Here is a 17,868-nt window from a genome sequence, read left to right as displayed (position 1 = left end):
GGGATTGCCTCACCAGGCAAGACAGTGAGGGCCAGGGCCCAGGGGGCACACCCACCAAAGGCCTCTGGGGCTCAGCTTTAGAGGAGGCCAGGGAGAAGCTGCAGGAGCATCTTGGTGGCATATGAGTCCCCGTGTGCAAATGAGTCGGGGACAAAGCACTTACAAAAAGTGCCTCAATGCCGCTTAGAAGAATCTGCCCTCTCCAGTGTGTCTGCTGGAGATCTCTCTATGGGGAGCTGCCTCAGACCTGAGGAACCTAAGCCTCACTGTCTGTGGCAAATGTAGACAGGCCTCCTCCTGGGCCATGCTGGGATTTATCTGGGCTTCAACTGCTCTGTAGGCTCAGCACTGGTTCTAGGGTCCTACCTCCATTCAAACAGCCTCCAGCCACCCACTGGGACAGCTGGGAGCTTTTAGCTAGGTCCCAGCCTAGCCCTGGGAGAAGTGCCTGCCTATGGTGGAGACAGACCTCAGGGCACACAGTGAGAACATAGGCCCAGACACACAGGCACACTTGTCACGGGATCCAAAGGGACCCAGGGACATTTGCAGCCCTAAAAGGCTGCATCCATACTCAGGGAAAGGTCTGAGCAGGAAACAAGGACAAGACCATGGACTTCATGTTGGATGTACAAATTAAGGCTCCATGTCTCCAAGACCCATCACGGTGCTCCAGGCAACAACCTGCTTGTCCCTGGTTATTGAACTCACCGGGCCACTACAAGGAACTGGTCAATCTGCTTATCCACAAGCGGATTATGGGCTTCCCACACCTTGGTCTCCAGTTTCGACTGATCACGGCCATCCTCCTCACCTATGGGGAACAAGTGTCCCTTAGAACAGCAAAGACTGTGGAAAAGACTCCAGAGTGGAACCAAAAGTCTGTTTGCTCTCCTTTTCCCCAGGTGACGGGAAGTGCTAGTTTAGAGGGGAGGCCAGCACACATATCCTTACATATAACCTCCAAGGCACACTTGGCTCAGGATTGGCTTGTACATCTTATATACCCAATACCTGGGGCGGGAATGACCTGGGGAAGGGGAGGTGTTGGGCACTCTGCTCTTTGATTTCTATTACTCTGAGAGTTTGGGGACAATTACTGATGAAATAACTGTATACTCATAAAGAGCATACAGCAGCACCGAGAGTCTTGAAGAGAACTGTGTCATGAGCCAGGTCAGGCCTGACTCTAGGGAGATGCCCCGAGGAGAAATCCCACAATCATCCATTGTCTGACTCTCCAGCCAAGGGCTACATTCATAATTTAATGAAGGTATCATGCTTCGAAATTTGCATCAGATCCAATCAACTCCCCTTTGGCCCTTGGCATCAATGTACCATGTGACCATGAACAGCCAGCACTTGAGTCCCTGCAGGGTACTGGGTTCCAAGTCAGGGCACTGAGCAAGTTCTCTAACAAAAGGACTGGATGTCTCCAAGGAGATATTTCTGACCCTCTTAAAGAGTTACTATCTCTGGGCCCTAAATCCAGGGCAGGACAAGTCTTACGATCAGCCAGTCACAGAGGATGAGGGCCCTGGGTTGGAAGCCCACCACTGCAGAAGACCTGGCAGGGACCACGGTAAGGACTGAGGAGCTTGAATCATCAGTTCTCTGGCGGTCATGGTCCACAGCTGGAGTACTATGAATTCCAGCCTATGCCGGCCTGGTACAGTGGCATTTCCCCAGTGCTATGGGTGGGTTTCTGTCTTGGTGTGGACTGTACTCAATCCCTTCACCTGGGGTCACAGGGTGTAACCCTTGGCATTCCAGGGTCCCCAAAACCAAGACACTGTTCACAGTAAATGACTTACAACTGCCTGGAACAGAGAGCAAAGAATGCTGGGGGATCCCAACCCACATTGAAATTTCCAACACAGTTAATGGAGGCAGCATGGGGCTGGAGATGGCTCAGCAGTTAAGAGCATGTTAAGAGTATGCTCTTCCAGAGGACCTGAGTTCAATTCCCAGTACCCGAATTCCCAGTACCCGTGTCTAGCAGCTCACAAACACCTGTAACTCCAGCTCCAAGGGATCCAACATCTCTGGTCTCAGTGGGCACCCCCAACGTGGCATATATACCACATGATTAAAAGTAAATATAAGGCCGGGCGGTGGTGGCGCACGTCTTTAATCCCAGCACTCAGGAGGCAGAGCCAGGCAGATCTTTGTGAGTTCGAGGCCAGCCTGGTCTACAGAGCGAGATCCAGGAAAGGCGCAAAGCTACACTACACAGAGAAACCCTGTCTTGAAAAATCAAAAAAAAAAAAAAAAAAAAAAAGTAAATATAATTTTTAAGGAAGACATCATGGGGAAGTAACTGTCTTCGTGTCAAAAGGCTACAGAGGAGTGTGCTGAGAGAGAAGAGGCCACTGTGGCAGGCGGCTCCCCTGGGGCCCTGAAGCCAAAGCATGGCTCTCTTGGGGATTCTCCTAGCACTCATCAATGAGCCCACAAATGCCTAGGAACATGGATATGCCAGATTTGGAGGAAGAGATGCTCCAACTGAGGTCCTCTGACCTTTGAGGCCTCTCCAGCCTCTCAGGTCTCTGTGGAACCCAAGTTCATGTGGATTTCATAGGCAAGGCCTCTGTTACTTTCCTCTGACCCTGGCTAAGCAAGCAGATACTGTGGCTTCAGCCCAGGAGGCTGGACACGGTTCAGGACTGCTTATAGAACCTCAGGGCTGGGCCATTTGGGGAAGAAGCTCAAGAGAGGCCAGCACAGGCAGCAGCTGGCTGGCTCTGGCTAAGAGGTTGTGTATGGGCATCAGGATGTATCAGGGACAGGGTAACAAGCTCAACCATGGGACAGAAGTCAACAAAGGACAGTCTCCCAAACACAGAGCCTTGTACCCAGAGCCAGTCATCTGATGAGCCAGGCCCTGCCCAGTACCCACCCAACTGGGCCTAGTACCTCATTCTGAGATCCAACAAGCACCAGAAAACACAAAGACTAGAAACCAATACGGTAAAGGGAAGGGCATGCAAAATGACGTCAACATGTGCCACACTAGGGCCAAGCATTCTAAGGCGGCAGCGCACTGTCCTCGCACACACAAGGTTCTATCCGAAGTACTGCAAGAGAATGAAACAGCAACAGCCTCAGAGACCCGGTAATCCCTCAGAATGCGCTAACAGTCACATGGGGTATGGAGCCTCTGACAGCTATTGGGGCAGATCTGAGCGCTTTACTGGGGACGAAGGCCAGGGTCTGGAGCTCATCAGGTCATTCTGGAAGGCTGCGGAAGGAAGATGTGGGACGGACCCGCAAGCCTCAGGTGCTAGGTCAGAGTTGATGGATGTCAATCTGCTCTGGCGGCGGCAAAAAAACCTCCCGACCAAAGGTGACAACCCGAGTTTGACCTCTCTGACCCACCATAGTAGGATAGGACCTGTCCTTGCAGGGTGTCCCCTGACCACCCCTACATACAGATTAACGAATGAATAAATGTAATTTCACACGCATCCCCAAAAGACGAGGTGGCGGTGAGATGGCTCAGCATGCAAAGGTGCTTGCAGCCAAGCCGGGCAGCCTGAGTTCAGTCTCTAGAACCCACATGCTAGAGAGAAGTGACTCCTACAGACTGTTCTCTGACCTCCACACGCACACTAAAGACCTGGGTTTGATCCCTGAGTCTCTCACATGGTGGGATGAGAAAACAGACTCCAGCAAGTTGTCTTCTGACCTTTATACACACACACACACACACACACACACACACACACACACACACACTGCAGGCATGCACGCCCACCCCCATGCATGCGCCACACACAAATGTAAAAACTGTAATGAACCAGGTGTGGTGGCTGAAGCAAGAGGGTGACAAGTTCAAGGTCAGTTTGGACTATATAAGTAAGTGAGACCCTGGGATGGGGCTAGGGAGATGGCTTAATGGTTAACAGCACTGACTGCCCTTCCAGAAAACCTGGGTTCAACTCTCAGAACCCACAGAGTGGCTCACAACCTTTTATAACTCCAGCCACAGGGGAGCCAACGCTTTCTTCTGACTCCATGGCACTGTTAAAAAGTGGTGCACCAATACACATGCAAGCATAATATCCACACACACACAATATAAGTAAACAAATGAAGTAGGGAATGAGCCTAGGGGTGTGGCATGTGGCAGAGCACTTGCCTAGCTGAAAAATATAAAATCAAAGCCGTAAGGAACTGCTGAAGGGAAATCCGAGTTCAAGCTGCCACAGGGGGTCAACAGGTGGCTCTGGGACTGAGACTTGCTGCTGGATCCCAACGTCCACTAGGAAGGAGGCTTTGAAAGCCGAGGTAACCCAGGCTGCAGCTGCAGGCACTCTGAGCTTCCTGCCAGCCAGGGCCCAACCTGAACCTCACCTTCTTTCAGCAAGTCAGTGATGTCAGCCTGGTACCGGTTTCCTACTCGGATCTCCCCTTTGTCAGCCAGGAGGGTCTTCTGCTGTGGGTCGTAGACTAGAGAATAGAAGAAGAAATCCTGAAAAACACAAGACAGAGGCGTCAGGTGAGTCCTCTACCTTCAGCTGTTTCCAACAAGCCTGTCCAGTTCTGATCAGGGAGGGGGCACGGTGACCTGCCTGTCCATGACCCCGGGAACAGAAGCCCCCACAGCAACAGAAATAAAGTAAGAACTGGGGGGACCTTATCAAAGTGCTGCAGAAGGTGCTCATCTGGTTAGGAGCTAAGAGCTGATGAGCCACGAGCTTGCCAAGGTCCCTGGGCACCTCACAAAGCCACAGTCTTTCTGTCTCAGCAACAATTTGAAACTCAACTTATGAAGGCCGGGCATAGTGGCACACGCCTTTAATCCCAGCACTTGAGAGGCAGAAGCAGGCAGAGCTCTGTGAGTTCCAAGTTAGTCTGACTATAAGGAATAGGACTGGGCTTACAGCCTGAGACAGGGAAAGGCTGAGAAAGGCTGGTTGTATGACTCTCCGCCTGGGTCAGTCGTGAAAAGCTGCAGCCTGCTGTGGTGGTTAGCTGTGCTTGGTGAAACTACATAGTAAGTTCCAGGACAGCCAAGGCCTACACAATAACCTGTCTCAAACACCTTGTGGGGAGAGGGGGAGAAGAAATTCAACTTATGAGAGCAACAAAAAACAAAGTGCCTAGGAATAAACCCTCCAACAGGCTGCAGGCAGGCATGTGAGGCTGCACCAAGCACAGCTGGACACCACAGCAGGCTGCAGCTCTTCACGACTGACCCAGGCGGAGAGTCATACAACCGGCCTTTCTCAGCCTTTCCCTGTCTCATGCTGTAAGCCCAATCCTATTCCTTACAGTCAGCAGGCGTTGGTTCTGAGTAGTATCTCCTGGGCCTGAGATCAACTCCTCCCCATAGCCTGGCTCTCAGTGCTCCCTCTGATCTCTGCTCCCCAGCCTGCTGCCCAGCTCTTCCACAGCTCTTGGGCTGCTGGTCCTCACCTTACTTTCCATCCCATGACTAGCAATTCCTCTGCCTCTTTTTCCAGTTCCTAATCTACTTCCTGCTACCACTCTGAGACTAACTAACTTCCCTCAACTGCCACATTGGGGTGTTAGTACCACATACAGACCTGTCAATGAATGCTGCCTTTCTAAGGGGTCCAGCCCACCCAGGGGATAGTGGTACTGTCCCAGACCCACCAGTGTTCAGACCCCAAACCATTTTTCTGAATTATAAAAACCATGCAGCCTGTTTCATGCTAAGTCTCACTAGCTGGAAGGTCTGGGTGGCCTGACCACACTAGGTATCCCTCTGTTGGCTACTGTAGGGCTGCTCTTCTTGGTGGGATCCTTGTTTCTTTTCTTTTCTTTCTTTTTGTTTGTTTTGTTTTGTTTTACGAGACAGGGTTCTCTGTGTAACAGCCCTGGCTGTCTTGGAACTCACTCTGTAGCCCAGGCTGGCCTCGAACTCACAGAGATCCACCTGACTCTGCCTCCCGAGTGCTGGGATTAAAGGCGTGTGCCACCACCGCCTGGCAGGGTCCCTGTTTCTTGAGACTCTGCCTGTGAGGGCTGAGGCCTAGGCAAAGAATGGTTCTTAGCGACTATTGGTGGTTACGCCTGGTAAGCTACAGGTATTCAAGGGAAACCAGCAGTCTTAGGCACATGGAGGGCAGTGAGTCGCCTACCAGAAGAAGCAGGAACCTGCTTTTTTCGTCACTCAAGTATGGCATGTTTCCTAAACATCTAAATGGAAAAACAGTATCAAGAGCACAGGGGCTTCACCACCTGGATGCAGGCAGCACCTGGACCACTCTAGGCTGTCTGTGTCACTCTTACTACTGGGGTTGCCACTGTGTGTGCCATATTACCACTGGCCTTTGGCTCCCAAATGCTTGTGACTCTTCCCATCCTGCAGTCACCCTTCTCCACAGCTGTCAGCAGGGCTCCTTCCAAAGTTCCTCTCTGCCCAGGGGAAACACTCCCAGCATCAACCACAGCCTCTGCCCTCTTGTGTGGCCAATAGTCCTCCACGGCCGCCGCCTCCTCCTCCTCCGTAGGCCCTGCCTGCCTCGAGGACTGCGGTGCCCAGCTCATGGTGCTCAGACTCCTAGCCCTGCAGGACTTCAAGCACTCCTCACCAGACCAACATGTCCATGGCTGCTCAGACTCGTGGGCCTGAAGGGGCTCATGTAGCAACAGCTGAACCACCATGTCCAGCTATCTCTGGGCTCTGTCTGGCAAGAGTGGTGGTGACGGCTGGGAACAGAGCAGGTTCACAGTGAGCGCTGTATTTAGACGTAACCCCTGTGTGAGGGGTGTGGGCTGTGCCCAGGACCTATTCTGCCATCCCAGTACTCTCAAGTTTCAGTGGTGCTCCCTGGGGGTACAGGTAACGGGCCCCCGTCTAGGCCAGCCTGAGCCAGCTGTACACGGGAGCCTCAGGTCACAAGCCTCAAGCTGAGGTAGTAGAGCCCCAGAGGCAAGAGGTAATGGTGGTGGTGTGGTGGTGGCGGCGGCGGCGGCAGCGGTGGCAGCGGAGGTAGCAGCAGCAGTAGTGTGGTGGTGGTAGTGGTGTGAAACCTGCTTCGTACCTGACTATCAGTGTTCCTTTCAACTGCCAATCCTCCAAGTAACTGACATGCTAGCCATCTAGCCTCAGAAACCTGACCTTCCCAGTAGTAGTATCCTACAACATCCTCAGGGACTTTGCTTCCCCAGAGACGCTAATTTCTCTAGGGAGTGGTATCTAATGGTTACTACCCAGCTGTGTGCAGAGTGACCCTACTTAAGAACCACTTGCCCCAAAGGCAGCAGCACTAAGGTCACTTCAGGCTGTGGACAGAGATGGCCCATGTAGCCTTCTGTTTTCCATGTGTTATCCACAATGTTTTTCTGAGAGCACCCAGGTATAAGACAACGTGGCTCTTGTCCCTGGAACCTTGGCTAGGAAGGCTCACCAATTCCAACCACTTATTCCCCCAGAGTTGGAACCTCCACACAGGGGTCATCTTGAAGAAATGCCTGTGAACACCTGAAATGACCAACAGGATCCAGACAAACTTCTCTGAATCCTGGTGACAGGGTACTGTGGGTAGGGAAGGAGTTGCAGTACAGTTAAAAGGGCAGGCATCATGCCAGGCCAGAAAACAGTAGAATGAGTCTTACCTCACGCTCCAGGTAGGATTTGAGTGACTCAGTCTCATTGAGCAGGGTAACACTGCATTTGCCCCTGGAAGAGAAGAACAGGTAAGAGAAGGAGGGGCAGGCAGCAGGGCACCAGGCAGGGCCTCAAGATCTACCTGATGTGGGTGGCGGGCAGTGACTCCAACTGCCGAGAGAGGAACAGTTCCCGGTGCCGCAGCTGATGCTTCAGTTTCTCAGGCAGGTCCACCATCTCTGGGTTCTCCACCTCTTCCTCCACTTCCCCTAGAGGACAAAGAGGTCCTGTCAGTCATCCCTGAAGATGGCAACTGAGAACCCTGCCCCCCAAGCTAGCTCTCCCTCGTGCAGGGCACCAAGCGCAGGAGGGCCCCTTCCTGCCTATCACATCTCCTGCCCACTCCAAGGTGGCTCAGGAGCTCTGGGCAGCCCCACAGATGCCCTGGAACCCTGGAACATAGGGTTCAACATCAGATGGGAAGAGGAGGACAGTGTTCAGACTGGCCTCAGAAGCAGCAGGCAGAGAGAGGCAGGAAAAACATGGGCACACTACACATTCAGGACAGGAGGTTTCACCCGCTAGCCTGAGGCCAGACGGCCCTGCACAAGACACAGTAGATGTCCTGCACTAGCAGGACAACCCCTTGAGGCCTGGGCCACAGCCAAGGCCGGGCTACAGGCTAAACATTGGGATTCCCAGCCCTCAGCCGGCTGGCAGAGGATGCAGGGATGGGCATGCAGGCAGCCCATCCAGGAGACATCCACCTGTGCGTCGCCCGCCCCAGCCCAGGGACACAGACGCGAGGACACCCTCCTTGCAGAGGTCGGCTCTTACCTTCCTCGCCGGTGTCCGCCCCCGGTCCGGCTCTATAGCAGACTGACAGGGCTACATAACAGACAGACAGCGCCCAGATGGCAGGTTAGGGCCAGTGCCAGCGCTTGCTCCCTGCCCAGGGCCCGGACCGAGGAGACATGGGGGCCACAGGCCTCCCAGTAGAGGATGAACACCACCCAGCCAAAGACTACCTGAGTCTCCTGACTGCTCCAACATTCAGGCCGCCCACTCAAGACCCATCCCTCTTCCAACTACTGCCGGAGACCTTCCAGAGTGTAGCTCTTGACCACCCCAACCAGAATGTTCACACACACTGCACCAATCGGGGCCTGACTCCTCCCTAGATGGCAGCAAGCACAGGAGTCAGGGGCCTCCAGACAAGACTGCCCAGAGAAAGGCAAGAAAACAACAGGATGGCCGGCGGAGGACACTGGCTATTGGGAGAAACCCAGGCTGTACCGAACACCAGGTGGTTTGGCTACTGTCCACTACCCTGCATCAACAAAATACTCCTTTGCCTATCCCAGATCCCGGAATTGGGGAGTATGAAATAATGTGCACAATGAAGCCCAGGCTTGTCTAGTGTGTCCAGCAGGGGGACAGCCCTGCCAACACCCACAGCTCCAATAAGCCTGCCAGGCATAGCTGCTCTCTGTCGCCCCCATGTGGTGACTGCAGGGCATTCTGGCACTTTTGGGAAGGGAATCCCTAGCCTTAGGCATCTTAGATGGAGGCCAGGGCTGGGAGATATGTTCTCAGTACGACTGGGCCCCAGGAGCCCTGGGCATCTCCACGGAGCTCTTTTCCTCCTAAACAAGGCAGGCAAGTCTGTTCAGAGCAGCTCCTGCCCAGTGGACAGGAGCTATGCATACCATCATTTAGAGCCTGAGATGTAGTTACATGAGGCCCAGCCACCAACAACTCAAAGAGGTTAGCTTTTATGCACACCCACTCTGCATTATACAGTACATCTAGGGGACACAGCCACACCCTCACTGTAGAGGGACCTGTGGGCTGCATCAGTGTCAGGCTCCAGGTACAATCCTCCACTAACCTTGAAAGACACCAAGTGGTTCTAGGATGCCCTCATCTCTTCTAGCCCTAAAGCAGAGCCAGACCCTGTCACAACTATATGCACAGCCTCTGGCTCCAGCTCTCCCTAGAGACCTTACAAAGGACAAATCCTGAAGGCAGGTGGGACAGCCCCAACCCATACTCCACGCCTCCCCGCTTCCCAGGCCTAGAAGCACTAGCTCTGGGCTCCCACGCCACCTCCAGTCTCACTCTGCTAAGGCCTAACCTTGCTCTGGAAGGTACTGGGTAGAGGCCAGGCCACGTTTCCCTCTGTGGGCATCTGGAAGGGGTTCCCGTATGGGTGCACCATAAGCTACAGTGTCTGGCCGCCCATCTGAGGCCAGTGCTTGGAAGAGACACCCTGGCAGTGCACCGACCGGGAAGCCAGGAGCTCCTGACCACGAGGCAGGGCCCTCTCTGGGTCTCCAGCTCCTGTGTAATGCCCCCTACTGTGGAAACAGCTGTGTGTGCCCTGGCTATGGGGAGCTATGTAATCAGGAGGCAGCCCCAGGGAATGGGGCACTCGGCAGTCACATGACGGGCCGAGAGAAGTCAGCCAGCAGACCCTGGGACCCTTGATGCCTGCCTCCTTGGCTTGATGAAGCTCACGAGAGGCCTGGCCAGAGACGCCCCATGCAGCTTTTCTGGGAGCATAGTGTGGGGGCTCTGTAGATGCCCTGGTTCTGGGAGGCCCTCCACACTGAGGTAATCCTCCTGGGACTGAGTCTTCACACCACACACCCTCCTCCACAGAGACAGTAGCACCTGTCAGGAGGTGGTTCGGACTGTACAGTGGTCCTTAGAGCAGGTCACTGCCCTTCCAGCAGACCATTCCCTCAACTGTGGTGGACACAAGATGGCTCCGACTTTACTGCAGACTTGAGACCCACACCTGCAGGTTACAATCATGTCAAACATTCACAGAGCATGAAGCATATGCACCCACAGGCTTTGAGGTCAGAGGTCAAGGGAGCCCAGCTTTGTATCCAAAAGGGTTCCTAAGCACATGGTCTAAGAGGAGGGCTGCATTTTCATTTTGGAAGCAAAAACAAAGAGTCCCAGTGATGTGCTAGTGAGTCACCCAGGGCTACCCGCAGGATGACAGGAACTTCACTGCATAACCAACCGTACTCTCAAGTCAGCTCTGGCTCCTTCTTGCTCCTCCCTAACCTAGTCCCTGGGGAGGACAGCTAGTTCTGGACACCCTGCCTCTCACACACTCCTGCTTGAGGTAGGTTTCTAGGGTTCCCACCTGATTGGCTGCCACCACAAGGATAGTCTGGCTCCTGCAACCCTACTCTCACCTGTTAGGAGTGGGGATGATGGAGTGTGTGCATAGGTATGTGTGTGCGCTGCGCGTGTGCATTACAAGTGGGTCTTGAGCCCTTCACCCAGCAACGAAAAGTCAGGGATGATACCTATTGAACTCTTAATGGAAAAGCACCCTCTGGCTCCTGCAACCCTACTCTCACCTGTTAGGAGTGGGGATGATGGAGTGTGTGCATAGGTATGTGTGTGCGCTGCGCGTGTGCATTACAAGTGGGTCTTGAGCCCTTCACCCAGCAACGAAGTCAGGGATGATACCTATTGAACTCTTAATGGAAAAGCACCCTCCCTGGGTGGACAGCCCGGGCAACTCTGCCCCTCCCATGCTCAGAGACAGCACCCACAGTGGCCAGGGCCTTACAGTTCCCAGGCTCAGGCAGAACGCCTGGGTCAAGCACCCAGGGCTTGGCAGTTGTGCAACATTCACATAGCCCTGCTCCAGTCAGGACTGGGCCTGTTTCAGTGAGAGGTCAGACCCTAACCATGAGGACCAGGCAAGGTCTAACAGGGAGGAAAAGTGCCCTTGGACCATGCTTATTAGGCTTGGGTTTGAGTTCCCTTGAGCAAGGAGGAAGGTCTTTGTTTCTGAAAAAAACTACTGAAAACATAGACATCTTCCAGTGAAATGCAATCAGTCTACCTCAACGGCCAGACAGTGACCACAGCATCTGCTCTGGGCCAATACCCTCCTTATCATCTGCCCTCTGGGTCTGAGCCAGGCACCAGGCACACCAACATCCCACGCTGCACCATAACTATGGGTATGGGGCAAGAGGCACAAGGAGGATGTTTCACCCTAGCCCATGGGTAAACAGGACTTAAGAGGGACTATGCACTTGCACAGAGCTATAAGGTGTCACCAGAATACAGCTAGAGACAGGAAAGGACAAAGCAGGCCAGCAGAATGGCCTCAGTGAGGCCAGAACCCGAGAGCAGGCACTGAAGGGGGCGGGCACTGAAGGGGGCGGGCACTGAAGGGGGCGGGCACATCACCCCAGGGGAGAGGCAGGGACTCACTTGCGTGCTTGTCGGCCAGGGCGATGAGACTGCTGGAAATGTCCCGCCTTCTGTAGAAACACACCACCTTGGCCTCCACATTCCCGTTGGCTGTCTGTAACAGCAAGGCAGAGGTGTCTGAGCAATGCAAGTCCCAAAAGGGGCCTTGAGACAGGACCAAGTCCCCCAACCAGAAACACTCAGAAGAAAATGACAGATCTCCAATACCTGAGCCCAGGTGTGAGGCCCCGAGGAGTGAGCTGAGGACAGCCAAACCTCTGACACATCAAAGTCAGGTAAACGTGACTGAAAGGGAATGAACGCTAGACACACAGATTGATTTCCCCCACCCAATGACCTGGACCCATGAAGTTCTACATTGCCAGCCAGGGGCCCCACCAAGATAGCGGCCCTAAGGTAGCAGCAGCCCTTTACCAGGAAGCCTAAGGACAGCCCTGACACAGACTGCAGCTACCCTTCTTCCCTTCCAGGTCAGGCTCCAACACTGTCTACCACAGGACTGCCAGCAGTTGAGACCTGGTCACCCGGACCCACATGACCAACAGGAACCATCAAGGTGAGACCTTGAGTCAACTGTGGACCTTGACCGGGGCTCCTGTAACACTCTGCATGTTAGCACTATCGGAGAAGACTATGTAACTAGCCAGGGTTCACATAAATGCTAAATAATGAGAGGCAGGGGGTGGTAGATCTCTGTGTGTTGAAGACCAGCCTGGTCTATACAGTGAATTCCAGGTAAGTCAGGACTATACGTGAGACCCTGCCTAAAAACTAACAATAATAATGTTGTAATGATGCAAGGTTATAACCCTGGCTAGTGTTCCCACCCTGGGTGGAGAATGTATATATTACTAAGTTCTACACAAGGTATCTGTCTCCTCACTCCTGTTTATCCACCCTGTTCACTCACGCACATTGGCATGGTCTGTGGACATCTGCTATACCCAGAGCCATCATCCAAGGGAACTCTGTCCATCCTTCTATGGCCACTGAGATCTCCCTGGTTGGCTCTTCTAGCTGACAGACCTCACATGGTGAAGCAGTTCATAGTCTGAAGCATCGACACTCATAGTGAGTCCTGCAGCAACAACAGCCCCACCCCAAGACAGCCACTTGGGCCCAGACTTGCACAGGTTCTGACAGCTACTGTGGTCCACAGCTCACTCCACACCCAGCCCAATACCATCACACATCCCTCAATACAGTATTTTATTTTATTTATTTTGGTTTTTCAAGACAGGGTTTCTCTGTGTAACAGTCTCAGCTGTCCTGGAACTCACTCTGTAGACCAGGCTGGCCTTGAACTCACAGAAATCCACCTGCCTCTGCCTCCCGGCAGTACAATATTTTAATGCTGTTCCACGTTTATGCTGTCTTCATTTCTTTTCCTGCTGCTGTGTTAAGGGAGAAAAGGACTTAGCCTGGCTCACAGGTCCATGTTACAGTCCACCATGGCAGAGAAGTCACGGCATCAGGAGCTTGAAACAGCTAGTCACATGGTATCCACAGTCAGGAAGCAGAGCGATGTATGCCTGCGGCTGCTCAGCTCCCTTTCTCGGCTTATACTGTCTGGGATCTCAGCCAGGGAATGGTGCTGCCAGAAGTGGGCAGGCCTCCCTACCTCAATTAACATAATCAAGGTAAGACACACACACCCCAGGTGTGCCCAGAGGGCAGTCTTGCATGTGATTCTAGATTCTGTCAAGCTGACAATACTAATCAACCATCACATACTCTGACTACATATAACAACAGAAAAATGATCACATATTCTGATCAAATGTAACTATAGAAAAATGGCCGAGCCAGTACTGTGACACTGTTCCTTCTTCCCCATTCCCCAAGGTCATGTTCATTCACATTGCTCTATTTACCTAGTTTTCCCCTCAACTGTCTATCATGGAATCCTCCAAACAGCTTACAACTGGGGTCCAGGAACAAATGTCAAGCTTTAACCATTGGTGACACTCCCACATCATCTTTATGGCTGTCTAAGCTGGGGGACCTCTTAGTATACCCAGGATGATGGTCTCACTGTAGTAGTGGACAGCTTCCACGGCCTTCTGAGAGGCCAGCAGGTATAGCCACTTGCCCGTCTTCAACTGGACACAGGGTTGGGATGACCTGCCTTCTGCATAGACTGGAGAATGCCAAGCACAGCTGTGTGCCCATGCAGTCCACTTCTCCTCTAAACTGAGAGGAGGTTTTTTGTTGGGGTTTTTATTTGAGACAGGGTCTCACTATCTGGCCCTGGTTCGACTTGAACTCACTATGTAGACCAGGCCGGCTTCAAATTTGGAGTTCCACTGTCCCTGTCTCCAAAGTGCTGAGATTAAAGGCACGTACAACCACCACCTAACCCCGCTAAATTATTCTGTCCCTTGTGTTCTGAATGACAAGACACACCCAAGAAGACCTCCTGTTTGGTCCCTATTCCTTGGGTCACTCCTACCTGTTGGGAGATTCTTGTTTCCTGTAATTCCTTCTCAGTGGGTGCTGGGTTTTGGGGTTGTCTCTGGTTTTCTGATTTGTGTCCCAGTCTCTCTGCTCCCGTCCTACTTTCTAGACAGTGTCCTCAACTGTTACCAATCCTCCCTTTCTGTTTGCACTTCTCTAAATCCATGCTCGTTTGGGGAGCTTCTCACTCTGTCCCCTGGCCACAGCACCTGCCCATGCTTGGTACTCTCTCCCTCCCTAAGGCCCTGGGTTCTGTCTCCTGCTCCGGCAGCTCCTTTTCCTCCTAGTTCCATTTTCACGTATGTATTAATCTTGTACAGCCTCTGGGATCCAGGAGTTAGTTTCTCATCACTGAAGGTACTTGTCTTTCCTCTGTAACAGGTCCTGAGACCGTTTCATGTGTGTTGGACATGCTAACTGTGGATGGATGGCAGTCAGGGACATCAGGCAAGTCATACTGCCTTGTTAGCCTCAAGTGTTGCAGGGTGAAACCTAGAGTACCTCTCACAGACTGTGGAGATCAGAGGTATGCTCTGCCATAGAGGTCCATGACTGAGGCCAAAACAGAAGCCCAGAGAGGAGCCCCTGTTAGCCCAGACTAACAGAGTCTGACATTAAGAGACAGCAAGACTGGTCTACAGCTGGGATCTGAGCCTGCCAGTGCAGCTCACAACTCCCCACTACCTGACTTGTCCTCTGCACTTGGCTTTGAGGTAGGTGAGACTTACGCCAGAGTATCACTCAAAATGATAGGGCTCACACAGCTACACATGCTGGGCCAAGGGATACCCTCTAGCTGCTGCTCACTGAGGATCTAGGGGACATAGCCAGCCAGACTTGGCCCACTCACTACAGATGGGGTACTCCTCTACAAACTTGTTTGCTCATGTCCAAGTCTTTGCAACTGAAATGTGTAAATGAGAGCCTGTTGGTCCACATCTATAGCAGCCAACTGTTCAAACCGAGAGCTCCAGCTACCCAACCTACTGCCCTGCCTATTGGCAACTGTGACCAGGGCCAACCCTGAGGTACTCGTCAGGGCTCTGGTCCCAGTGAAGTACATCAGAGGAAACACTGGTACCCACCTATGCCATGCCAGGCCCCAGGTGCACACATGCACACACAACTTACCCCTGGGCTGGTAGCAGATGCTGTTGCAGCAGCATAAGGCCTTAGATAGCACAGCCTGAGCAACATGGGTCCCAAGGAGCTGGAGCCAGTAAGGTCAAACCCTAGAAGCTGGGCTACACCTAGGCTTCCATCAAGAGCCACTGCAGGGCCTAGCCAGGCTCAACAGGTCCACCTGAGGGGTAGCGTCCAACCTTGCCTTCCCTGTCCATTTGATCCCAAGAATCCCAAGCCACCATTCCGGCAAGCCTGGAGGTCTAGGAAAGCACACCCTCTCACTGGTTTGTGATACTCAAGAAGGCTACGGAGGCCTCACGGCCACCCAGTATGGCAGGAAAGAGTGTGTTTTCAGGGACATGGGTCTGGGAAATTTGTCATGTCCTCTGCCTGGCATTGGAAGAAGCAGAGCAGGAACATGCCTGACTACCCCAGCACCCTAGAAAAGCCTCTACTCATGTGTCAACTTGTCCATGTCTCCACACTCCTAGCCTCCACCCTAGGTGGCATGTGGATATCCTGGGGTTCCAGTAATGGAACAACCATGTCCCCAGACAAAGGATTAAGCATCTGCCAAGGATTCCCAACATCCCAGCATACACAAACCATGGTAGAAGAAGCGACCGGAGTATGACATCAACAAGGACCCCCAGTATATAAATACTGCATGCACCCTCAAGGCTGTAATGGACAGAGCAGACAATTTTGAAATGTTCATGGTAGTCCTGTGGCCAGGAAGTCACCTAGGCCAACGGAAATAAGAGGAGGATGAGGAGAGAGCATGTGTGTGTAGTTGGAACCAAGAACACTGAAGGCCACTGCCCCTGGTCTGTCACTAGCCTCCAGAATCATCCACCCAGATCCCTCTGAGTCCTTGGTGTGCTCAAGTCCATGCCTCGAACAGAGCAATATTTGCTGGGAGATGAGGTAGGAAGACTGCAACACCTCAAGGCTGCCCTGGGCTTGTCCTCAAGAAGCCTAGGCAAAGGCTGGAGAAATGACTCAGTGGTTAAGAGCACTGGCTGCTCTTCCAGAGGATTTGGGTTTGATTCCCAGTATCCACATGGCAACTCACAATGTATAACTCCATCTAGTTCCAGGGGATCCAATACCCACTCTGGCCTCCTCAGGCACAGATATACATGCAGACAAAACACCCATACACATAAAATTTAAAAAAGTCTAGACATGGCCCTTAAAGAGCCACAGGGACTCACTCACAGCCTCCCCTGGAGGGACATCAAAATCCAGGCAGGAAGACTCTGACCACCCACAACAGGGAAGGCTCCACCCCTCCCCACCAGGGCCAGGCAGTAGCGTTACTGTGTTGAGCCCTTACCTTATTGAGCTCTTCAATCCTGCGGATCAGGTACGGGTTGCTGGAGGAGTTCTCAAAGTAGACATAGTCTGCAAACAGAGAGGCCATCACACAAAGCACCAAGTCTCTAAGTCATTCCCACCATTCTTAGGACCCCCAAGCAGACCCTCTAAGCCCTAGCCCCGCTCTGCTAGGGACTGGAGGGCTGGGGAATGGAGGAGGCAAAGCCCTCCACCACCAGAGCAGTGGATGGTCAGGACCCAGAGACGGGTGCTGGGCCAGATCACAGCTGTTAGTGGGCTAGGAAGAGGTAGGATTGAGGGGCTGTCCTGGGAGGGGTCTGCAGCCCTCAAACCCCCAATGTCAACTGCCTTCAGGAGCATAAGCCTTAGTGGGAAGGCTGTGGGGGCCGACTGCAGCTTCCCCCATAAAGCCCAACTCTAAAGCTACCCTGAGGCCCTTGCTCAAAACTACTGGACACCTTCCCAAGTAGCTGCTGCAGGCAAGAACCGTGTGTCTACCATTCACCACCAGAGGCCAGGCTCCACAGATAGACACGAAAACTTTGAAAGCTGGCAGACTTAGCCTGGACAGCTCAGATCACCCCACTACCACAATGCTCCAGGAGTCCCAGTACAGAGAGCATGCTGGATTGTCACGCTGCCAAGGTGGCAGAACTCCTTGGCAATGAACCCCCTCCTTAGCTGAGGTGACTAGAAGGTTCCTCCTGTTGAAATGGGCAGAGTTAGCAACTGCAGTTCCTTGCTCCCATGTAGGCACACACTTGCAGGCCTGCCACCATATTGCTTCCTGAGCCTGGGCCACCTGCCAGCAGGTCAGCCACATCCTTTTACCTCCAGCAGCTAGTGCTCAGAGGCATTCACACCAGGGTGGAGGTGTCTTCTGGAAAAAGCAAGGCCCAAGGGAAGGAAAGAGTACAGAATTGGAGGAAGTCTCTGGGCTTAGATTTGGGGCCCTCCTGGGGCACTTTGTTGAAATTCATCAATGTGGATCATTTCTTAATAAAACTAGTTTTTTAATAGGGCACCCAAAAGCACTGGTGGTTCAGTGGTAGAATTCTCGCCCGCCACACGGGAGGCCCTAGGTTCGAGTCCCAGCCAATACAGAAATA

The 17,868-nt window shown here is 52.9% G+C and overlaps 1 protein-coding gene across 5 annotated transcripts in view; it reads right to left on the bottom strand.

Moving 5' to 3' along the window:
- Mta1 (metastasis associated 1) overlaps positions 1-17,868 on the bottom strand; it is a 40,535-nt gene that overhangs the window by 9,657 nt on the left and 13,010 nt on the right. For 3 of the 5 annotated variants that reach the window (XM_059279082.1, XM_059279083.1, XM_059279086.1), the window contains exons 2-8: positions 16,758-16,825; positions 11,837-11,930; positions 8,420-8,470; positions 7,725-7,851; positions 7,591-7,654; positions 4,357-4,474; positions 712-814 (exon numbers count right to left, since the gene is read on the bottom strand). In XM_059279082.1, coding sequence (XP_059135065.1) covers positions 712-814; positions 4,357-4,474; positions 7,591-7,654; positions 7,725-7,851; positions 8,420-8,470; positions 11,837-11,930; positions 16,758-16,825 — 625 coding nt within the window. The remainder of the gene's footprint in view (positions 1-711; positions 815-4,356; positions 4,475-7,590; positions 7,655-7,724; positions 7,852-8,419; positions 8,471-11,836; positions 11,931-16,757; positions 16,826-17,868) is intronic. The other 2 variants (XM_059279084.1, XM_059279085.1) reach the window with 1 other exon arrangement.

The sequence above is a fragment of the Peromyscus eremicus genome, chromosome 14 (assembly GCF_949786415.1).
Source record: "Peromyscus eremicus chromosome 14, PerEre_H2_v1, whole genome shotgun sequence".
Classification (NCBI taxonomy): domain Eukaryota; kingdom Metazoa; phylum Chordata; class Mammalia; order Rodentia; family Cricetidae; genus Peromyscus; species Peromyscus eremicus.
Note: the sequence above shows the minus strand (reverse complement) of the source record. Positions and strands in the feature narration are given on the sequence as shown.